Source organism: Macrobrachium rosenbergii, chromosome 5, assembly GCF_040412425.1.
Source record: "Macrobrachium rosenbergii isolate ZJJX-2024 chromosome 5, ASM4041242v1, whole genome shotgun sequence".
Lineage (NCBI taxonomy): Eukaryota > Metazoa > Arthropoda > Malacostraca > Decapoda > Palaemonidae > Macrobrachium > Macrobrachium rosenbergii.
Genome location: NC_089745.1, coordinates 58,279,807 through 58,305,041, shown reverse-complemented (window position 1 = coordinate 58,305,041; position 25,235 = coordinate 58,279,807). Strand labels below are relative to the sequence as shown.

The window sequence follows — 25,235 nt, the reverse complement described above, 5'->3', positions numbered from 1 at the left end:
CATTATTGAATTACTGACATAGATATAAAGGAAGAAGAGGCCGACATACCAATGCCCTGGATCAGTTTCATGAGATTTAAAACGGAAGAGAATTGATACCCCGTTTTTTCCATTTTCTTCAAATGTATCTAATTTAATCCTCATTTTTTCCCCTTTGTCTTGCTGCCAACTTCTTTAGTCGTTGCGAATGTTTCAGTTTGTTTTACGCTATTCAAAGTCATCCCTCCCTCTTCCCTCTTTTTCCTGTACTTCCTGTATATCTTAGAAAGCGAGATAGAGAGAACGGAGAGGAGGTAGGAGAATGGTGGGCCATATGACGGGTTGGGGCCAGAGGTGTCGGCTGCTGGGTTTGACAGAGGGGAAGGGGAGCCTTCTGTTTGAAATCAGTGTTGCCAGACTCTCCAAAAGTTTCGGCTCTTCCTCTCCGCTTCCTCATTTCCTGCTGTCTTCCGCTTTCTCGTTGCATTTGCAAACGATGGAGAGAACAGCCAAGAGGAGGGACGTGGAGAAGGATAGTGAAGAGAATGATATAAAAAACAGGAAAAGTAAAGGATGAAATGAATGACAGGGGCAAGAGTTGAAGTGCCAAATTGTACGAAAATAATGAAGCGTAGACTACAGAAGATTACTGATTGTGAACTGAATATGAGAAAAATTATTTTAAGGTAAAATACCAAGATAAAGAACAAATACTTAATTTTGAGCATCATCTATCTCTCTCTCTCTCTCTCTCTCTCTCTCTCTCTCTCTCTCTCTCTCTCTCTCTCTCTCTCTCTGGTAGGTTTCTTAGTGACAGAGACGACTAGGATTTTTTCCTGGAAAAGGATGACAAAAGAAATTAATAAATATTTATGTTAAACCAGTGGTTCTCAGCCTTTTATGGCCCATGCACCCTTTCACCATATATGTCAGAACGTCATTAACACGCCCCCCCCCCCGTCTTTCCAAAACTGTCTGCCTCAAAAAGTACATTCCAAGTAATATGCAACAAAAATACTAACACAAACACAGAAGCTAGCGGAAAGAAAGCCCAGCGTGTCTTCTCAATAGTGCGGACCGATGCACACTGCGTTTTCTGTGGTCCTAGAGCCAGTTTGAGCCTGCCAGTCTGTGGTCACAAACTCTGAAATTCTGAAACTCTGAAATTTCCCCCCGCCCCCCTGGTTGAGAACCACTGTGTTAAACGAAGATATTGCCAACAGTGGAACTGTTAATTGTAAGAATTCACTAACGCAGTGACGCATTTTATATCCTTTGCGTATGTCGTTATAAACTGCCAGTTTCTCTCATAACCGAATTACTGCATGAGATATTCAGCAATTACTCATGGGCATCTTTTAAATTTACTGATGAATTTAATTTAGATGGGAGCTAATACCGAGTTTTCAAGTTGACTTATTAGTTAGGAACGCATTGTATTACTGTAAAATATAAAGTCACCCGCTCAAATTAATATAAATTATATAGACTTTGCTTCTTTCCTGTTGGTGACTGTTATAACGACTCCATTACATTAGTAGATGACGTGCTCTACCGTTTGAACACTTGATTAATTATAGGATTAGATATCAGCTTTTTCATAGGGCTTATATTATGATGGTTTGTATAATGATCCTTTTTTATTTATTATTAGTGTTTGTTCCTGTAAGCATTCACTGTGCTCTTCGCTTATGGTCAGTTTTAGCATGTAAGCTATATATATATATATACAGTATATATATATATATATATATATATATATATATATATATATATATATATATATATATATATATATATATATATATCTTTTGATACATCAAATAAATAGGTGAGCTAAGGGCTAGAGCTATTTGATTTATTTATTCAGTGACTGCAAAACAGGCTGTATCATTTCTGTATTATAATACTAATTCGATCATACAAAGGATGTGACTACTCCGAGACTCTAGGGTGCGCTTTTGGCCATTTAGTTATTCAATCGGCCTTTTGATATCCTATTACGACCCTATGGACGCCATCAAACCACAAGAAGCAATTTCCCTATACGTGGGAATCTGTCCAATAAAGGCCTCAAGTGTGATGGACGCCTCACTTGGAAGACCATAGAAGCAAGATACCAACCTCGCTTCTAATGCCTTGTAACTCGCCCTTCCCCTCAGCCTCCCAATCTCCTTCCCTCCCTCTCTCCCTACATCTCCCACAAGAGCTTCATGGAAATTGTCTAGGAAATAAACACAAAATTCTAAGGAAAGTTTCCCCCTCCTTGCTTTGTTACTAGATGATATTCTTCCTTGCATACTGTACACATTTCTTCATTTTCCTCTCATGTAGTCATGGAGTATGAAGGAATATTGCAATGGAGGTTATATTGGAAAATGATTTTGTAAACTTATATGTATATGCATATCCACCAGCCGCCCCCCCATCCCTTCTCTCTCTCTCTCTCTCTCTCTCTCTCTCTCTCTCTCTCTCTCTCTCTCTCTCTCTCTCTCTCTCACATACAACCAGAGTAAGAACAGGTAACAAGGAATTATCGTTGAACTGTTTTATGTTGCTTTGGACATCTGATTCTCAGTTCAGGGGTCTGTTGATTGATGTGCCATCGGAACCCCACCCCCTCTAAAAAATATATATATATAGTTGTTAGTGTAAACCGATTACTAAAGGAAATACAGCTTGGAGTTTTCATGATGGCAGTAAGCACGACCTATTATAACGGTTTATGAAAATTTATTCAACATGGCTTCAGATTAACCTAATTAATTTTGATTTGTTGTCTCCTTGCAGCTTTGGCATTGCCGCAGGACTCCGTCTACGACGACTATGAATACAAGGAAGAAGACGTCGATTATGACAGCCTTCCGGAATTCACGGTGGAGCCTCAACGCCTGAAGGTTAAGGAAGGCGGTACAGTCACCGTGTCATGCGAAAACAATAAAAGTAAGTCGCTTGCTTTTATATAAAGACTTGTTCAATAATAGTTAAATGCTTGTTTTCGACTTATAAAATACAAAGCAAGTTACGTTCAAGTTTTGGACTTGTATAAAATTATGAATCTAAGGATTCATGGTTACGTATGTACCTAGAGATTACTTCTGTCCTTCTACTTATAAGCAAAGAGAGACTTGCCCTATGTTGCATGATTAGAGAACTGGCAAGTTCTGGCTCGTAAGAAATTTCGTCTTTGTAATCTTAGTATAAACTTTTTTCTTCTGGAATTGTTCTCAGCAAATGTTAGATTCATTGTTTCTATTTCTTCTTCTGCGCTGTCAGATTTGCTGTTGCCGAATAAATCTCTTAAATTTTGTTTGAGACATTTAAGTTTAATCTTGCATTGCAGAAATCCACGCCAGGCCTTAAAGATGAAATCGATGGAATTTTAAAAATTATTCGAGATAGATACAACAGAAAATAGCCTGTGTTAATTCCATTTTAGCCACAAAATTGTTACACAAGAATATTTTAGTCAACAATAACGATAAAATTACATAAATATATATGTATACTCGTATTCCTCAAAATCAGATTAGGGTGTCTGAACTGTACCTGTAAGGTCAGTGTTAAATCTCGTACAAAATTACTTGAAAATGTTATAGACATTATACCTTTTATGCTTATAGAATGTTTTTACACGTACAAAAAAAAATAAGCGGGCATTTATTATTAGTGTTATTATTATTACTATTTTATATTTCCGGCGACAGGCTGGATTAAAACTGTCCCTTTAAAAGAAAAAAAAAACTCGTTCGGTTCCATATGTCAACATATTCTGTCAAACACGTTTATATTTGTGCTCTCTCTCTCTCTCTCTCTCTCTCTCTCTCTCTCTCTCTCTCTCTCTCTCTCTCTCTCTCTCTCTCTCTCTCACACACACACAAACACACTTTCTCTATATATCTCTCTCTCTCTCTGTCTCCTTTTCCCTCTCACATGTTATGCGTTCGCTTGCTTAGCAGTAAGCATCTCAGAGCAGTGCCTATAAAGCCTGAGTTTTAGTATTTCTAAATCGTATGTTTGTGTGCTTTTGCTTGTCAGTTCATTTTGATTTTATGATGAATAAATAAAGGGCAATATATATATATATATATATATATATATATATATATATATATATATATATATATATATATACATATATATATATATATATATATATATATATATATATATATATATATTTCCTTTGAAAAAACTGGAGGTGTAACTGTCATGCACCAAATGGGAGAGAGAGAGAGAGATAAGTAACAGAAACAAAAAACAAAAAATGTATAGATTGCTTGACACCCTGAAACTCAAATACAGCTGTAAGGACATTTCTGTTGTTGCTAAAACGGATAGGCCTAAACCTTTCTTGGTACTAAGGATGGCGTTGCTTTGTTTGTTTTGAGTGTGTATGGACAAACATTTTTGTTCCCTTAGAACCGAAGTACGCACAATTTCTTTAGTCTTTAAGAAACACACAGTGTGCAGTATATGTGTTTTAGACGAACATATACCAGCTATATATAGTACAATTTTTAGAGAAAATGTGTCTGTTGGAACAGACATTCTGGAACTGTGTTACGTCAAACAAACACAAATAGCATGCATTGGTAATCGAATATATGTACAACTTATTTCACTGATTTCATACAAGCTTTGTGAGATTTTGTTTGGATAACATACACTTGAACTGCACGCTTGCAGTTCAACTGTGTTTGGAGGTTTCTAGGGATAAAGCAGACACAGCATTCAGTGTTTGATCCAAGTGTAGCTGAAAAACACAAGTGTAGGGAGAGGCTTCTAGGTGTAGGAGCAAATCTCCGTGGAAGAAGGGCGAAGTCACCCACAAATCTAGAGCTGCGTAGAGGATAAGTTCGTGTGAAATAAAAATAGCACATCTAGCTTTTTATAGGCAAGGTTAGTCTAGGCCAGCAGATAAATCTCCAAAGGTGTTGCAACAACCTTCTAAGTCTAAAATAATGGTAGATATGAGAAGACCGTCTTCTAAGTTATCGAATACTGTATCACGTAGAAGACGGAAAAAATTACATTTGTCTTGGGTGGATTAAAGCAAACAAGCAGCTTTCCAAAATGGTACCCAAAACCCGAAGATTAAGCAGTACCGAGAGGGAACTTCCCAGGAATGTTAAGAAGGAATGAGAGATTGTTACTTCAACCTTCTTCATATGTTTGTGAGACTTGAGACATGCTTAAGTCAGGAGCTGATAAAATTAGTGGCATTGGGAGAAAATGTGACAAGGCCAACTACACCCAAAGCAGATCAGTCGTAAGAAAAACATGTACACAAACGCAGTCTGCGTAAATGGTCAGACGACCGTGCACACAGAAAGCTCGACATGTCTTACGAAAACAAAGGTGCTAGTTTGAAGATATTCGTATAGGAGAACCAGCACAACCTGAGTGTGTTTAAATTCATGCACGAAAACATGTATCTGTAAAAACAGAGTGTATTTAAAGAAAACCTTTCAGCATTATTATATTCTTTGTCTTTTCTCTACTTTTCTGTCTTACAAAGGGGAAAGTAAAGGTGAGTATCCCCCACCCCTTCGAAAAAGGTTTCATGCGCAATTTCGAGATAAAAAGATTCTTGAAGCTTTAGCTTTCACGCCTTGAAAATTCCATTGTCTAAATGAACGGCAACACTCCTTGTGGATAACCATGTAGAATGTCTGAATATTTGAAGTAGCGAGTGTGAATATATCCTGTATGCACAAAGTTATGTACAGTATATTTCAAATATATAGAGATGGAGAGGAACAAAATTTGGATTGGTTATTGTCTTCCTCTTTTCTTTTCTTTACTCTCTCTGTCTTACAAAGGCGAAAATAAGGGTGAGTATTTCCCAGAAAAAGGTTAATTTATTTGATAATTCCTTGCGTTATTACGTAATAACTGAATTGTTTACATAATCCTGCAATTTTCCCTTTCTGGAATGAATTCCCCCATTCTGTAGTACGCGATGGCATAATGAACTTCAATGTATGCGTGTGTATATATTAAAAATTTCGTATATACTGTATTTAAATACAACTAAAACGTGTTTTCTGCGTAGTTATTCTGTTTTTTCTCTACTTTTGTGTCTGCTAAAGGCAAGGATAAAGGTATGTTCCCAGATTTACAGGCCTTTTTTTCACTTAACGTTATTGAAAGACCCTCACTGGAATGAATACCCTTACAAAGACCCTCATTGGAATGAATACCCTACAAAGACCCCCACTGGAATGAATACCCTTACAAAGACCCTTACTGGAATGAATATCCTTACCTCTTGTAGATTACGTAATCACCTGTGTCCTGATCTCAGAATGCCCCGACTTTATTGCTCATATCTTGAGTTTTGATCTGTTGTTCTTTTTCAGTTTTGTGTCACCCTCGTTTTTCTTTTATTCTGCTTATTTGCCCTTCTTCATTTCTGTCCTTCCAGTCTTTCTCCGATCGACTGTGGTAGTGCAGCTCTCAGGTATCTGATCACCTGGTGTCTTATTTTTCTTAATCCCCAGTTCCCGTTTTCTTATCTGTAGAGTCTTTCGACATCACAGACTTTCTTTGACCTGCCATAGTTTGATTACCTCTTTGCTTATTCCCGTTTCCATATCGTCCTTCGGTTTCTAGATTTACAAAATTCACCATAACTTCAGTGCTGTGTGTCACCACCATAGCATAAACGTCTGCAAACTGCATTCTTACTCACCTTTTCAACTTTCACATCGTAATCAAGTTAACACCTTCATTGTCATTCATTTTGCACATCTGAAAAACATCCCGTGGAAATTATCAACATCTCTGAAACATTACTCCTTTGACTTGCAAATGGTTTTGAATCCTCTCTGTAGTTTATGGCCTCCCTCGTCCGCTGTCATATGCAGGAAAACAAGTAGACGAGCAATCTCTTTGGCTGTACTTTTCTATACCTAACATCTTATCCACTGGTTTCTCTTCTTGTACTGCGACCATTTTTAAGGCCACTTTACTTTCATGCGAATTCGACAGTTTTCTCTCGGTTAAACACCTTGAACAGTAACTGATATCTGTAATGGTCCGGTACATTTACATTTCCTTTACGCTGTTCCAGTTTACTCTTCGTCCATTGTCCTTCCACACGCACCCTTTAAATTGGGTATTATCGACCTCTCAGTGGCTTTTGGGTATTGTCTCGCCCACTCCTTCAAACTCCTGCTTTTCAGTATCCTGAAAAGCCCTTTTAACTTCTTTGTCAAATGAGCTTCATACTGCCTCATCATCCCCGACCTTTTGTTCATTGTCAAAATAATATCTCGACAATGCTTTTTCAAAACGCATTTCAGAATTGCCTTTTCTCATTTCCGAATGCTCGAAGAATCAGTTTCCATACCATGTAAAATCAGTCCTAACACTGTAACGTGTTCATGTTTATGTCTTTCAAATGTTCATTACTAATTCTCTGTTTATCATCCTCTCCTACTATCCTGCTGCTCCATTGTTTTTGTCGTTCGTTTTTCGACACCTTTCTCCGGTACCTCCAAACTCCAAACTATCCTCCTGTCGCCTTGAAATTTCGGTGTTCTTTTCAGTTATGCCTTACATACCATCCTCATGAATGGAAATATATGTTGGTGGATGTATATGTGATTGTATACATTAAGTTTATATATGTAATGTATATTTTTATACACATACGCAACACTTTACATATGCTTGTTGAATAGTACCGATCGTTTGAGCAGCACGATTGTCCTTTTTCACGAGTCCAAATTCTCGACCGAAATCATTTCACGCCACCAGAAAATGCTGTAGTTATTCAGTGAGTCGTTTATTTTGTCGCATCCAGAATGACAGTTACCTAGCATTCCATTTTTCCGGACCCGTAGTATCATCGCATGCAGATTTAGGAACAAAATTTTGTTGTTCAACTTTATTTCTTCTTGTTTAGTCTGTCATTTGTAGAAACTTTCGTCGTTTGGTTTCGTAACCATGAATAATATGTATAACAGGATTCCACAGAGCACAGAGAAACCACAAGCTATTCTTGAATGTTTGTGCATAATATGTGTATGTACAGCGAAACGAGAACTGAACTTTAATTTAAAATGCTAGTGTTTAGTCCACTTACCGTACTTCTGAAGAAAAAAAACAGAGTAAGTGTTTCCCATCAATTGTTAATTTACTGAAAATGGTATATCTACATTTGTCATAGTAACCTCAGTAAGGGCTCGTATCCTGAGTGTAGCACAAGAATCTATGTGGAGGACGGGTTCCTTAAGGTCACAAAATTAGGGTCACAGACCATATAAAGATGGAATACCAAGGGCACCTTGAGGGATGCAAGCATTGTAGTCGATACTGAAAGCAATTCAGTCAAGGGTTACATAGGGTGACAGAAGATGGCCCCGCGTAACAAAATTAGATGAAAATACGTTAAAAGGCATGTTTCAACAAAGTTATAGTATCAGACTAAGTAAGAGTTAAAAGATGGGAGAGGACGAAAGCAAAACAAGGTAAGTTTATCATAAATATGGAAAGATATATACTGTATATACACTGTACACATGTGAGTGTGTTTGCGTGTGTGCGGGCGCGTTCCGAATCTCACACATGCATATAAGCACGTATTCGACGTTCACCGGTTGTTTCTGATAATTATAAATGTAATTCACTATTCACAATATTTCCATAGGAGTTGTATTTGAATGTAACTTCAATCCCAAATAGTTTTATTTGCAAATAGTTGATGGCATGCACTGTAGTCATGCAAGTATTCATTTCTCGTATTTTGTAGTTCTCATCAGAATTAGATTAGCTAACTTGTTTTCCGTTTTTCCTCCTGTAAACTCGGACGTTTAACAGTTATCAGAAATACAGTAAACTGAGAAACCGAATAGAAAAGTAACACCGTACTGACCCTTGAATTTTGAAAGAAAAAAAAATAATAATTTTCCATGGTTAACCTCCTTGTTCAACTTTGTTGAAAAGTCTCCAGCCATTTTAATCTTAGTTAATGCTCACGTCAGTGATGTCAAATTAAACTATTTTGTTTCTTGTATCGGTAAGTCTCAAGGAAGCAAATTAAGATTCATTGCTAGTCCCAAGAATCGGTTAACAACAAATGAGAAAAGCAGACAGGAAATATAGAAACCAATGTCTCACAGAAAGTTAATAGTATGTAGGAAGCACTGAAAGAGAACATTTGAAATTCTTAAGTGGTATGGGTATTAATATCTTGAAAATTGATATGTAACTATATTGCTGGTGAAAAGAATGATAATTATTATTATGCCAGCAGTCAGTTACAACTGTAACCAGGTACTGAAGAAACGTTAAAAATCATCAAATCGAACTCTTTGACAATAAAATGGACTAGTAATACTTATTTGACATATAAATTGTGCCTGAAATGAAGTACTCAAGTAGAAAAGTATCATTTACCGGGAATTTTAACAGCTGCAATGACCAGAGGATAAACCGATTCAGCTTATAGTGATTTTTGTAAAGATAAAATATCAATTAATAATTTAAACATTAATAATTAGTATTCGTTAAGCAACAGTCTAAGGAGTAAAGAACTAGATTATGATTTATGAAATTAATAAAAACCAGTTAACAAGCCCTAACCAACTAATTTGCAACGTTTTTTGGGCACTTCTCTATTAGTCTATACTCAAGCAAATGACACAAAAACCTGGAATTTAACCTTTCGTTTTCAAGTCGCTGAACTTGACATTTTCGTCGGCTAGTTACTGCTAGTAGTGCTTATTTACTGGGCAGCTGTACATTTAGAGTCAAGCGTGGGGAACAACTAGCGAAGCACAAAGCACGACGCCCATCGAAAATAACCGAACAAAAACGGGACACAACGCCTACCCACCTTTTTCCTGCATGAAGCATCGTCAGATTGAGTTCTCCATGCTTTTCTGACTCCTCTGAGTTTTGTATTCTTTAGGCGATCTGAAGAAAGATATATATTTATGGTTAAAAATTTATGATACACAGTCTAGAGAGCAACTAGGTTATAAATGAGTTTCCTTTGTATTGCCTGTATTGTACTACAATTTGCTTTTGCATATTTTTACACCAAAGTTTTCTTCACTGTGTGAATCATCACATGTAGCGGCCTTTAAAAGTATTTTTCACACACTTAATCCAAGGTAAAATATATCACACTGGTGTTTTAGGACTGAAACAGATTTATGTTAAAACAGTGAAAAATGTCCAAAGATTCAGGTAAACTTTCAAATCCAATTTGCTTGAATCTCAGGCCCGGAAGACGGTCAAGCGACTACACAGGATAACGAACACTGTAAGTTGAAGATAGAATATGGAAAGTTACGCCTAACACAACAGCTGTTTTGCTATGCCTTGCAAAGAGAACACATAGTACTTAGTCTCTGAACAAGGCTTATAATTATTATATCTGCCTAGATCACACAGAGTAGTGCATGCATCACAGATCTAAAACAGTCTATATCTTATATGTCACATTGAAAGTTGGTAGATGACTTATATGCTATCTTTGTATGTATTTCTTCAGTCAGACTTTATTTCTTGTGCCTTCCTGTGGTACATATGAAGCTGGATTGAAGTGCTTTGGTGGAGTAGTATTCATATTTTATTCTAAGTTGCTTGAAACAGTATTTGCTCATTGGCTAAGAAAAGGAAATTCTGTTGATCAGTTAACCAATCAGACTTGCCCTGATTGCAATAGAGTTCACATGAAAAATATTTGGTATGTGTTTTGTTATTTGATGGGTGATTATAAAAATCAAATATGCATATCAGAAGCCTGCGATGATGCATGATGAGGTAAATGGAGCATGTATGTATCAATGTATCTGCACGGTTGGTTACGAAAACAAGTTGCCAGAGTTTCTAGCACGGTTGGATGTTAAGAAGTTACCAGTATCATTTTCTTTGCTTGAGAGATGGTTAAATAATTTTGTCACTGAAGAAGATACCATTGGCACCTGCACGGTTTATGGGTAATGACTCGAATTATTCCCTGCACATCAAGGTTTATCTTCAGAAGAACCGCCAGTGCCGCTTGCATGAACGTAACTGGTTGTCACAGTCATGAAAATGTCTGATGCTGACTGCAGATGTGCTGCCATAGCTGCCCGAACAGTTGTCTACTCCCGAAAAGTTTCACTATCCAGCATGTTTGAGGTGGATATCGAAAGCATTATCTGTTGTGAAGAAATGCACCAACAACAAGCGGTTGCGCATGTTCACTTTCAAGATGAGCATGGCCACTTAATGTACGATTCTGCATGCCCCGAATGATACAGAGAGCCCAACCTGTGCTCCCTGTTGGGTACTGAAGAAAAGACCGAGTGGCTATATTGTACATCCCCTTTTCATCAGTGGTGCTTATTTTTTATGTTCTTTAAGCTTTCAAACTATGATTTATTTGGAATTGAGCATTGTAATGATAATATTGTACTGAAACGAAGCTATTAAATCTAATGCATACTTGTAGATTTAAATATATTTCTACGATTATCTAATAAGTTCCTTGACCGTAGGATAGATATTAGAATAATAAAAGCTAGTGAATGGTTAATAAACCCTAAAATTTCACATATGTTAATTCACTCTGTCTGCACCACATACAAATGTCGCAGTTATAGAACACAGTTACTCTTCAGATAAGTATCAGTTACACTTTCTTTCAATATAACTATTCTTATCATCAACTGTTTATTCAGACGGGGTGAGATGGATGCTCCTACGTGAGAGGAGAGTAAATAATGCATAGCTTTGGCCAAAATTCCACATTTTTACCGAAAGGAAAGACCCTGTCAGTCAGTAGGTTTCCATTTAAAATAAGAGTTTTACTTCAAACCGTAAGATACGAACTCTATGCTGAGAATGGACCAGCGACGTAAGTAGAGAACGAACCACGACCAGTGCTGGATAGCCTAACCGTTTGAATCACAGGTTAGAATACCAATATGTTGGTAACTTTTGTCATGCCTGTTTGTGATGCCTGTGCGATGAGTCACCGACGTGTGTTTATTACGTTTTACTGAAGTAAAACTGCAATGTAATATACTGTATTGAATAACAACAAAGTTGACTCAAGACACCAAGCTATGAAAACTGGGGATTCTCTCGCGATCGTGGCCAAGTCCAATTCAAATTGTCAAAGAGTTTCACCCAACATTTGGCTGAAAGATAGGGATGCTAGGCAACGCCAGAGGTAACATTACATGACACCTTGATTGATGCAGTTTTCCTTTTGACAACAATGGAGCCGTGCTGATATGCCCCGGGGCATAATGCTTATAAGTTTCCTGGGATCTGTGATCACAGGGTACCAAGAACATTAAATTGTTAGATGATGGAAATTCTTTTATTAGTTAATTTCAGTTATGCAGAATATTACCTATAAAGTGATGTTTCTCAAGTCTTTTAACAAAAAAAAAGTCGTTACATTTTACTGTTTCATGTCTAGGCTGCTTGAACTTCTGAAATAGAAGAGCTATCCAGATCGAAAACCTTAGTATACTGTAGTCGTTTGATAAAGAAACTCCATCGACCATTTTTTTTTTTACACCAGCATTTACAAACACGACCAAACATAAGTTCAAATATTTTTTGTATTTTGTGAATTGGATTATCTTACCCAGCCACACCAAATAATTATAGCTAAAACGACACAGTTTTTCATTTCGTGTTAGGAAAACACATGAAAATAATTGTGGTCCTGCTTCTCATATGCTGACTATAGACACTGTATTTTCTCATTCTCACAGAGTATATTTGCTCATTCCAGGAAGTAATCATTCCGTTGTAATACACTTTATGCTTTGGTATTTTACTGTTAATATTCTAATTGCTTGCATTTTTTCTTGAAATTTAGAGCTAATGGTGTTGGGAATTTTACATATTATTTACATGTAAAATTCCCGACAACAGAGCTATCCATTTAACCCTCCTCTTGGGGCCATCCTCACTAGGAATGGCATTGACGTGCAACAGTTGTATATACAATCCAACCAGAATGGGTATAGCCCAAACCTTAGTACTGGCTAGTCGGGGTTTCAGCAGGGGCACTTTACAGGATCAGAGGTTATCAGTCTGGAAACAACTTGTTGACCTTTCAAATGCAAGTTTTATCTTTTTACGAGGCATATACATAATTAACATCTGTGGTAAATCATTGATCAAGAAATTAGGAGTTATAAACAAGCACCTATAATGAACATAAGCACAATTAGTAATATTTGTTTTTCCGCAAAGGGTGAATTAATCAGTTCACTAGCTTCATCTGTCTTTAAAATGTTACCTCCATTGACATGATAATCTAAATCAACCAGACTTAACCATCTGTCACACCATGTTAATATCATTTGAATATCGTTCAGTTTCAGCCCCTTACGCCCTGATCATCAAAAAGGAGGGAACGGACGCCCAGAGAGAGAAGCTTCTCTTCGTGGACAACGTCAAAGTGAGCCGCGACCGGCGTCACAAGCTCAATGACAATAAGGTGGAAATCTCCAACATCAGGAAATCCGATGCCGGCACCTACATCTGTCAAATGGAGAGCACCCCTCCGGTAATCCTGCGCCACGTTCTGGAGGTGGAATACGCCCCAAAAATCAAAGCCGTCACCGAGGGAGAACAGCGCGTCAACAAGGGAGACAGTGTCAGACTGGAATGCGAGGCTGAAGGTAACCCCGTTCCAGCCATCAAGTGGTCCAAGCAGGACGGACGCCTGCCATCAGGAGTTATGGAAGAGGAGGTGAGTTTGAACTTCCCGTGAATTTCTCGAGTCTCCTTTACGTCAGTTTCTTTTTATATTGGTACTAATTTTCAGATGAAGAACAGAGATATTCATACACATTTCCTTTGTCAGTATTCTAGTTTCATACAATAAACCACCATACAATAAAGATTCTACAACTATGAAAACAAATAATTTTCCGGAAGATTGATAGTTTTGATCAAATTATGAGTCGTCTAGATGCTCATGGCAAGGATTTGGTATGGTAATCGGTGATTTGAAATGTATACCCATCTCAGTTCTTTTTAATTAGACTCCAAGGGTAACTTTCTTTCCTGTATAACAGTAATAAGATAGAGTCAGTTTCCTACCATTTAGTGCGAACTTAATCATTGAAAGCATTAGTACACACACTCTTGCAATAGTTGAAGAGAGTAAATGGATACCATGTTTCTAAGAACTATGGGGACGCTGACTGTTCAGTATCAGTGGAACTCGGTCAGACTTGGATTTATAAATAACGGTAATTTTTTTTTTTTTCATCCATTGAAGTTGACTATTTGCCTTTCTTAGTCAACTCCGTTTCGTAATTTACTTTTTAATTTTGGCTTATCAATTTACGCAGCTAGAATAATGTAGTGGCCTTATCGCACTGAAAACCCTTGAGAGCGAAATTTTCACAATTTTCTTTACTTTTAGCAAGTTGAAATAAGTTAGTACAAAGTTATTCGAGTGCCATGTATTTTGAAAGTTTTTCCCATGTTGTACATTTCCAAGTTTTTCGTAATTAATTTTATTTGCAGCAAGTACAGCTTTCATCTGTTTCTTCGTGAGGCGTCGAGATTATTCAGCTGCAAATTTCATAAGGAAAAAATGAAACAAAAATGTTCCTCCTATTACTCATGAATGATACATACAAAAGTACATTATCAGATTATTATGACACACCAATGTGCATTATATACTTTATTATGTGCATCTGATTTTCTGCTTTGTTATTAAAATTGGTCATTAGCCTCACATGACTAAATGAATGACAATCTCAAATGAAATAATGAAAAATGTAGACTTCAGACTATATTTGATATTAATTGCTCCAGGTATCCCCACCGTCCTCGACTATGTCTACTGTAAGTCTCTCTCAAGACAGAAAGTTTTTATTTATTGATCTCAACCGTAGCTTTGCACTTTCCTCTTGGCAGAATTTTTAGCTCCACTTCTGTGTGATCGTCCTCTCCACATTAGATGTTCATGTTTCATAGAACTAACCCTGCTATTGCAATTCCTGTGTCTTCTTTGTACAAAGTGGCGATAATCACAGCTGTACTTGGTCACTGCCCTTGACAGTACGAATAACTTCAGAAATTGAGTCGTCATTTCTGTTCTCTAAATATTCTTTCTTCACGCACAGATTTGGTGGTTGGATCAACTGCATTCGAGTTGACACATTTTAGTTTTAAATTTGTGTTTTCTTTGAATTCCCATTTAAACCACAGTGATTGTATTTAATACTGCTAAGGATATCTTGACTGGATAACGATCAGTAGTAATTGGGTGTGAAATGCGCACAATTGCCTTCATCTCATGTTCCTCATATGTTTCAAACAGTGTTTAATTCCAGTCAGTTGATAATGATAAAGATTGGATAAGTGCATAGCTCAGATGCAATGTTAGTCTTTTCTGCAAATATCAATTCTGCTCGGGTGTCTTGAGTAGGTTATAAGTAGAGCAAACTGCTTGGCCTCTTGAATTCATTTGTGTTCACTCCATTCCTCATACTTTATTTGTGTATGCAGTTACTCCAGCTGTGAAAGGATCTTGTCCCGCCTTCGCTTAGAGTTATGTCTTTTCGTTTGGATGGTGAAAGTTATTTGATGCAAAATTGCTTACAACATAATTATAGTTATGACTGTCTTAGAAAATCCTCAGGGGAAGTAGCTGGCTGTTTTGTCGCATCTTCATGCAAGGCTTTCTAGATCTTATGGAATTTATATACATATATAAACTTTCAGGCAGCTCTGTTATAAAAAGTATTGCATACAGTGTCACTTTGTCCTGATGTCGAATACTCTTATCTTTTTTGGTCTCTCTACGTTCACTTAGAAGGTCACCTCTGTAGTTGTTCTTTAAATCAAATGTAACATTCACATTAAACACGTACTAATCTCGGCGCCTTTATGCATCAGTACGCACACACACTAATCCTATCGTACCCCTATTCAGTAATGTTTTGCAACACAGAATTACTCAGACACTAGTTTCATCCAATAGATATACCGTACCGTAGTGTGAATTATCCATTCATTTTGTTCCCAGGCCTAAACTCATGACGCTGTAATCATGTTTTAGTTTTAATTCACATCTGGAAACAAAACCTAACGTAATCTTCGGGACTGGCCACAAGTCAATGTGGATTGATTTTTAGTTAAATTTCACCACATATTGCAACACCACTGTAAATACAGACTTGTTATATCCCGATCACACATCATGATTTTTCCTTTGTCCAAAGCAGGGTTACAGCATCACCCTGGCTGAGGTCGACAGACACGTTGAGGGCACCTACGTCTGCACAGCTGACAACGGCATCGGGGAACCAGCATCTGACGCCATGTCTGTCGTCGTTGAATACCCACCAGAAATCATAACCGAAAAGGTAAGACTTCATGAAAAATTCGTTTTTAGGTACTCAAATTTCTCGATTCATCTGGAATAACCAAGCGCGTAAGATGAAGTCATCAGTTACAAGGCATCTGAGAACTGAATAAGTGAGAGTGAAACGTATTCAACCTTTTTTTTTATTGTTGTTTGCATCTGTATTTTAAAAAGTTACGGATGTCTGTACCTTGTCAGTAATGATGCTAATCATTCGAACGAAAAAATTTTAAAATGTAACAATCATTGGGAGCATCTTTATTGCTGGCATATATGCTACTTTGGACATTTTGCAATGATTATAAGGAAGTTAATCCGCGTTATTTAATTCATTAAGATCCTTACCAAAATTATTTTGGAAAGAAGATTCCATCCCGCTAAAATCAGTGGTTCCATACATCTAATTTTTTTTAGGATATGGTGAGAACTGAAGACGGCGACACAGTTGAACTGGTATGCATTGTCCACGCCAGACCCACCCCAAGAGTTGAATGGAACAAAGACGGAAGCCCTCTATCCATTGACAGCCATATCGAAGAACAGCAGAATGGTGGACGCCGCTACTCAATCAAGATCACCCAGATTGAACAGCAAGACTTTGGCGAATACACCTGCACAGCCGAAAACAAATTTGGAGTTGTGGAGTCCTCTATTTCCCTCAGTGGTAATTTTGCTCTTGTTTCATTGCGTTGTCTGTTTGTTGCACGGGTCTGTGATTCCAATTTGGCAAAAAGCAAGATTGTCTCTGCTCTAACATTGAGTCAAAATAAGCAAAAGAGGAGCTTTAAAATTATAGTTACCAGGATGTTTCGTGTTAGGTTTCTGAGGCATTTGCAGATTTTCGCAGAGTTTTCTTTTCTATCTTGACATATTCTCAAAATCATTCCTCCCCAGGTCTCCCCAAACCTCCCCAGTTTACGAGTAGCCCCAACGGAGGTGAAGAGAACAGCTACACCCTCACATGGGAGACGGAAAGCTACTACCCCATCACCGAATACCGTCTCAAATACAGAAAAGCCAAGGTAATAATACTCAAGCAACCACGAACTTATAGAATGATAAATATTACAAAGTAAAGGAAGGTTTAGATGTCTCATTCTAGTAAGTAGCTGTGTGTGTGTATACGTACACATTGTCATTGTTACTTTTGTTATTATTACGTAGTCTCATTATTACTTCACCGTTGCATGAGAATGAAGTATTTTTTTTCATCAGGGGTTTACTTTGAAAGGTAAATAGATATTATTATTATTGGCACAACTGACATTAAATACGAATTCTAAACCCAGATTTTAGAAAATTCTCCTACTTGAACCTGCCCTCAGGCCAACGACTCGACCGACGAACCAGGAGAATGGATGGACATGACCCATGAAGTGAACGGAAATCTGGAAACCAATGGCCTTAAACACACCATGAAGCACACACTGAGAGACCTGGAAGCAGCCACCGACTACAACGCGTCGGTTCAAATCAAGAACCAATACTTGTGGGGAGACAGCGCAGAGTTCTCCTTTTCTACTAGAAAAGGTAAGAGAGAGACAAATGTCAGGAAATGTTTTGGGAGACTGAAAATGACTGAGAGAGAGTTGTGTGTAAAATTAAACGTTTTACCTGCTAAAGGCTACAGCAAAGCGCAAGAATAACAGTATTAAGATTTATATGGCGTTGTACATAAAGATACTGTATACCTGCGCGCATTATTTTGTTTAATTTATGTTTATAAGTGTATGTACATATGTATGTTAGTATTTACATGTTTAATATACAAAGCTTACCATAACTCGTTTTATCTTTCATTTATTATGCTACATTAGTTTACATCTTTCATAACAGCTACACTATGTATAGCTAATACCATACTACTCTGGTAAGGATAGACTCATTATCTCAAACACAAAGCTTCGACAAGGGTAGATAAGAAAATCAAATCTTCCGGCGTAATGGTCTGACGAATAACTTATTTGTGTTAACTGCTCTTCGTGATATATTCCAATCAGGGGTGTGGACTACATACATTTACCATGTACCGTAGTTTCACGTCCTTTAGACTTCTTCAGAATGTATGTCCTCGATTAATATTAGAATGAGAGAGATTTTGTGCGCACGTCTGGTTATAAACATGTTTACCACATAATATTAATATGCATTTTTAAATAAAGCCATCCTCTGACATCCTTATATTTTAAATCATTGACGTAATCATTTGACTACAGAACATTTTGTCTGAATTTTTTTGCCCCCAAATTGACCTTTTTTTCTCATTTTCCATTGGTGCATGGAAGTTCTACCTACTACTACTACTACCCCCATCACCATCACTACTACTACTACTACTGCTATTCTCACCCCCACCTCTTCCAATACCCCACCCACTACCACTACCCAACTCCCCACCACAACCTTTGTCGGAGAAAGTGAGCGCTCCTCAAGACCCTCAGTCCAAGGTTTGTCAACAGCGACCCTGCTTGGGCATCTGCACACCCACAAGCAGCTGTGACTTTTTTTTCTCTCTCTCCTCCATCTTTCCCTGGTTGGAGTTTTTTTTTTTTTAATGAGGTCTTCCCGGTCTTGCGTTAAAATTCAAGTGATTCCTAGGGAAACGGAGTTTCATGGAACATGTATTTGAAGTTGCGCCCTTTTACTTGAAAAATAAACTGAAAAGTTATCCATTCTCACTTTTTTCTGTTGCACCTCCACCTGCTCCGGCCCCTAACTTAGCACAAATGCACACCTTCTTTAAGAACGGAAGGAGCAAATACATGTTTTCAGGAAGATTCTTTGACTTTGGAACTTTATTTTGAATATATAACGCAGTCTCAGGAACCTCACTAGTTTTTTATGCTTTACACTAATCGGGCTAACTCATATTTGCATGGTTTTTTTTTTATTCTCCTTGTTTTCTTTTTTTAGTTACTCCTTGTATAACAAATGAATCTAGGCATCTCTTATATTTTCTGCCAATCCTTTTATAATAAAGCTCTTTAGATTATATCCGTGTGGTCACAGTCCAAGTGTTATTGTTGAGAAAATTAAAATCAAAGTCGTAAGTAAAGCAAAATAAAATAAGCAAAAGGAAAAAAGGAAAGCAACGAACGAAGCAATTGCGCTGTTCACGTTAAGTTCGTCGTACTTTCTTTAGGCTAAGAATTGTATCACTGGAAACTTCTAATGTCTGTTCAAGTAATGCCTTTCTGTCATTCTTCTCCAGCTTAAATGGTTTTGGAGTCTGTCAGTCTGTCTCAATCCTTTATCCTTTCCCTTGTGAGGATAGATGAGAAAATCCTGCTTACTTCCCTTCTTTATAACCTCTTGTACATTGCCTGAGTCATCCTTCACTCTTTTTAATATCCAGCCATCTGCGTGGGGCTAAACTAGAGCAGCTGTATAAATAACAGAAGCAATTTTGGTATTACTGTACTTATATATGTATATATGTTTGAAAGATAATTTCATGGATGTGTAACGTAATTTCACTTTTGATATGTGAAAGTAACGTCACAACTACAACCGTTTATCATTTTAACTCAACAGCTCTGAAGGGTAATACCATTTTTGTACGTTAATTAATCGTAACATTAATATTGTCGCATTTTAATCACCGCTTTTTTCCAGATCATTTGTTCCTCCGTTTGTTTGTGCGTGTGTCATGTGTGTGTACTAATAGCCTCTAACACTTCAGTATTTATGCCATTCTTCGTGGAAATAGAATTGAACTGTCCTATGTTGTACATAAGTTTCCCCAATTGTATATACTGTGTATAATGAACGTGAATTAGTTTTTTTCCAACCTCAGATTTGATTTTTGTTATTCGAAGAGAAACTTTTGACGCATAATCGTTAATTTGCCTTTTTTTCTTTCTTTAAACTTCTTCGGGTAACGCAGAGGTGGCACAGCCCACCAAAATAAGTGGTGCTTCTGCAGCAAGCATCAGCGCCCTGCTCATGCTCGTCCCTGCTCTCCTTCTGGCGACTCAAAGTCACTGGTAGAGATTAGTTCCTTCTGTAGCAGGTACGTCGTTCGTGGTTTGGTAGTGACGTAAGTTTATGATTCATAAAGTTCGATCACTTGAGGTAAGACAAGGATTATTGTATGTCTTATCAAATAATGTCATATCAGAAACACCTATTTATGATCGAATTGATTTGAATGCATTGCTTTCCTGCATTCTGATAAGAAAACAATCCTTTGGGACACTACTTTTTATAAGAAGAAGAATTTCAAGAGCATATGCAAATGGACTTTAAGAACAAAACAAAATTTCTGTTCTTAGAGCAATCAGATCAACTGTAGTCACAATGAAGTCTAAAAGATTTTTATGTTTTCTCCTTTCAGATAGAATTGGTTGTCTTGAAGCCGAACTATCTCTTGTAGTGTCAGCTTTTGCGACATCCACAGACTCAGGAGTACTGCGAGACCTAGAAACTTGCAATCACTTTACTTGAGTCCTCCATGAAATATTTCCAGTGTTCTTTATTGCCTTTTTTTAATAAACAACTAAAAAAACATCTGTATTGGATTTCGTCATGATCAATAAAAGATTGTTCAGATAGCAGTGTGTTTGAAATATGCTGCTAAACATGGATTCAAGATCTATTGCTAGAGTTTTAGAACATACCATTTTAATTTTCCTCCTAACCTGAAGCTCATTAACTCTAATGTCAAATGGAAGGTAGCAATCTTGTATTCTAACCTAGTGTGTGTGTCAGAAATTCTAGATGTAGAGAATTTTTCCTCTTTGTATTATTTGATGTATAAGATATGGTCATGGTACTAAGCGCAGGTCATAACAATTTCTTGTCAAATTCCGACATTTAGAAATTTAATCAATTATTTGGATTTTGATAAAATACTTACAGATCGTAATTTAAAAATGAATCACAAATCAAAGAAGCATTTTCCATCTTTTTTTTTTAATTCTCTGGTGATTTACCATGATCTCCTGATTACTTGTTCATGACTACATTCGACTAGGCTTCATTTATTTATTCTTCTTTTAGCTAGAAAACCACATATCTTATATTTAAGATGTGTCTGTATATGAATTCATTGCATAATACATAATAGTAAAGGAAGAATATGTATGCTGAAGAAAAGACTCCGAATGACATGTATAATTTTTTCCATTATCAAGTGATGTTAAGTTAACTGTATTAACAAGTCATAATATGTAAGGAAGAGACAAAGGCAAAAAGTTTGCGAGGTAGAATGACAAAGAATCACCGCTGTATCTCAAAAACTCTTTGCTCTTTGTGAAATCAAAAGGTCCTTCCTGAGACATCAGCAAGGCCTTTTTGATACTCAATGAGTTGTATGTTGGCACAATAAGAACACTTCTGCCTTAGGACAAAAGGAGCATTCTGTGTATGTGTTGAAACAACAAAGGGGACTGTTTCTCAGTAAAATGAATAATTTTAATGGATTTTTATAGGGATGATTGATAGTCACTTTGAAAAAGAAAAAATAGTCACTGTACACTATATTTGCAATGATACATTGCTGTTATATAATTATTTTGAATAACATTTTGGTAGTGTGTTTCGAGTCTCAATAATTCCCCACCTTGCGAACACCTTGAAAGTATTCCACTGCCGTTCTGAAAACTATTCTGTCAAAACTGTTCTCAGAGAAAGTGCTTGTCCCTTTGCTAATTGGTAATTCACAGAGAGAAAAAGGCGAACCGCTTCTAGTGCAGATCTGGTTGGTGGAAGATTTCCGAGCGACGGAAGCAAGGTGGAGCAGCGCTGAGGCAGCACAGTGTGTATTGTATCCATCCTCTGGATACGGAGTATATCTTTAAGTTGTCCATGTATTGTATATATATATGAACTGGATTCCTTTCCATCTATTTTTCTCTCCATCTATCCCATCTATCCTTAGTCTTATATTCGACCAAATATAGATCTATTTGCATTTTTGGGACTTACAGATCCACAAATAGGTCGCTCTAGTATGTATGTTCAGGTACACTAATGTCAATGTATTCACTAGAAGAAATCTATCAATGGATAATCTCACTTATTACCCGTTGTAGTGAATAATAATAATAATAATAATCATTGTATCTTAACCATTTTTTTTCTTGTTGGAGGGAAAATGGATCATCCATGACTCTCTTTCGGTGGGCGAAAATAGATCCAACCCGTTTACCCTCTATTTCCTCTTTGAAAGAAAACCATCGCATACAAACACACAGTTTCGGTCATTCATCAGGATCAATCATGAGGGATAATGCCGAGAGTTCATAAGGCATGCAATGTCTGTCTGTAGGTGTTCGTATCTTGTATATAAACTCACTCAAGAAAATCAAATAAGCCATATACCGGCTTATAGCTGTATAATTTTTGGTCAAAAACACACGTAAGGTTTAGGGTTTATGTATACATATATGTTTAAAATATTAATGATTAGATTGGGAAATACTGAAGTGCGCAATGATATACTAATCCTAAACAGGCACGTAAGGTATACACATTCTTTTCATGTGTGTGTATGTATGTTTGTGTGTGTCTGTACTTTCATCACTGCCCGCAACCAGATAGTTTTTGAACAATGAAAAGTAATTGGAGTCCACATTATCTTAAAAACTTCAATCACCATTTTGCACTTAACTGAAATCAACTGATTCCAGATTAAACTGGAAGATTTTATTTGATTTCAGTAGCTTATAAATGTTGCTTTACGATGTGCATCTTAGTAAGCAGCAATATGTATAACCAACAAGTGCATTACGTTGGAGAAAATAAAAAAAATCTGGAAACTTTAGCACAAAGAATTTGTTTAAAGTATGTTCAAGGAGGTAAATTTTTCGAAAATGCAAAAAAAAAAACCAATAGGCTAATAATTGCTAAATAGACAGGTAATAAGGGTAACAGGATTAAAAAGGATGTGCCGTGACCTCACTTCTAAATCGTAAGTCTTCAACTATTTTTGGGGTGATGTTCAAGACTAGAAAAAAAGAAATACGAAATGCGTAAAATGTTCTACTTTACCATTACAAAAACTAGTTAAAATTCCACATTATCAAGGATTCAAGTCATTTGGGAATGTATTCATTTAACGAAAGAACATTCCAGCTAACAGGGAAAAGTGTTGCCATATTGGCAAGAACACTGCCACGATTTATTTTTCGTCATTCAACGCAAATATAAACGTTAACATTCACATTCTTACATCAACCCACATATGTGCACTTTCTCGCCTTGAAAAGGGCTCAAACTATCTATCTAACCTTAGGAAAAACAAATTCGTATTAAGTCAGCTGAATAATTGTTTATCGTCTAGGAAAAAAAAAGAAATTTCTTTTTTAAATCTTACAGAAGACAATAGAATGTTATATGTAGTTTCTGAATCACTGTGGCTGCCCAGGTCACTCCCAGTTTTACTATTATGCTTCAATAGGGAATAATATTAATGATTTTTCTAATGTAAGTTGACCGCACTGCAGGATGACGACCTTTATCATCTTTGAACAGCCTCTCCAAATATTGTTTCGGTGAAAATTTGATACCTTTTACAGTCAATGATGGGTTTCATTCATTATGACTTTGGTTACTAGTTCGGAGCAAGTTCACAAAAAATACTCTGAATGTGCATCTCAGAGGCAGGTTTGTCACAGAAGGTATCAAGTTATTCATATTTTAGTAAATACAGTATAGTGAATATGTGGTGGTGCTTCTCTTTAAAACTAAGTCTTTTAGAAGTATTTAATAGCACTTATTTCACTTCATTTCCTTATTTTAACTTCTGGTAGATTCCACAGGCATTAATAATTTAAGTATGTTATAACTTCTCGTCACTTGAAGGCAAATGCAGGCATAACATTCCCAAAGATGGCTTTCAGGAGGTCACCTCTTTGAAGTGCCGTTCTTTTTAGGATGCCAAAGCCTTGCTTTTGTCCTCGTAGTGAAAATGCAGTGCGGTCACAAAAGGTGTACATAATAAGGTATGAGGAAGATCTGCCATTTCAGAAAATGGAGGCTGGTGAGACAAACGAACACTTGAGTGGCTTGTTTACAGCACGTGACTTGAACATAAGACTGAGTAAACGCCGACTTACGTAGAGAACAAATGACTTGGTGAAGGACGCATGATATACTTCGTGATATCATGTGGAATATCCTCTGACAGTGGACTTGACTACGATGACTGTGAAAATTACACGTGACCTACTTTACTAACCAGACCAACTACAGTACAAGACGACAAGTAAACTGCTCTCTTGAAACACGCACGATAATTTTTTCAGAACAAGGAAATAACACTTGCACTCTATTTTGTACCAAAGATAAAAGCAGTGTCGAATGAAGATAAAACTACGCGGAATTTTTAAAGATCCTCAAGTTAAACTACGAAGCTTCATGACAAGAATAAAGCCGATGAAGTTTTCCCATTTCATCAACTCACTGACTGACTGAAGACAGTTGGACGACAAAGAAATCTTTCTCAGCCCCATTGTCTGTCTTAGTCTAGGTCTGTCCCAGCAAGAAATGATTTGTCAAAGATTGTAGTCCTCATTATTGTGAAATTTTTATTTATTGATTTGTGAGTTCTTTGTACATGTGGGAATTGTAACTTTTTAAATTAAAGTGGGCTCGTCCAAGACTTTGTTTCATTAAACACCATGCTTCATTATTCTAATATTATTATTAATGGTATATTAGGACAGTTTTTATGAAAAGTCTATTAAAACCTAAATTTATAATGATTGCGTGAAATATAATCTTACGTTGTGGTTAATCATAGTGTCACTCCCGACTGTTATTACAACACACAATGAAATGCCTGTTCCCGCTGAATTACCTATGGAGTGAGAATATGCAGGCGGAATTCCTGGTAATGGGGATGCTCGTAAACACGTAAGTTTATCATTTACTTGACAACTTGGGTAACTAA

The 25,235-nt window shown here is 36.8% G+C and overlaps 1 protein-coding gene across 1 annotated transcript; it reads left to right on the top strand.

Annotated features, from left to right (window-relative positions):
- The first annotated feature begins 475 nt into the window (after positions 1-475).
- LOC136838940 (lachesin-like) lies at positions 476-24,942 on the top strand. Its single transcript, XM_067104635.1, has 12 exons — positions 476-545; positions 2,770-2,922; positions 10,217-10,258; positions 13,326-13,702; positions 14,785-14,814; positions 16,200-16,340; positions 16,754-17,003; positions 17,234-17,361; positions 17,665-17,869; positions 18,625-18,786; positions 20,226-20,351; positions 20,676-24,942. The coding sequence occupies exons 1-11, from the start codon at positions 476-478 to the stop codon at positions 20,327-20,329; spliced, it is 1,662 nt and encodes a 553-aa protein (XP_066960736.1). The 3' UTR covers positions 20,330-20,351; positions 20,676-24,942.
- Positions 24,943-25,235: the final 293 nt, after the last annotated feature.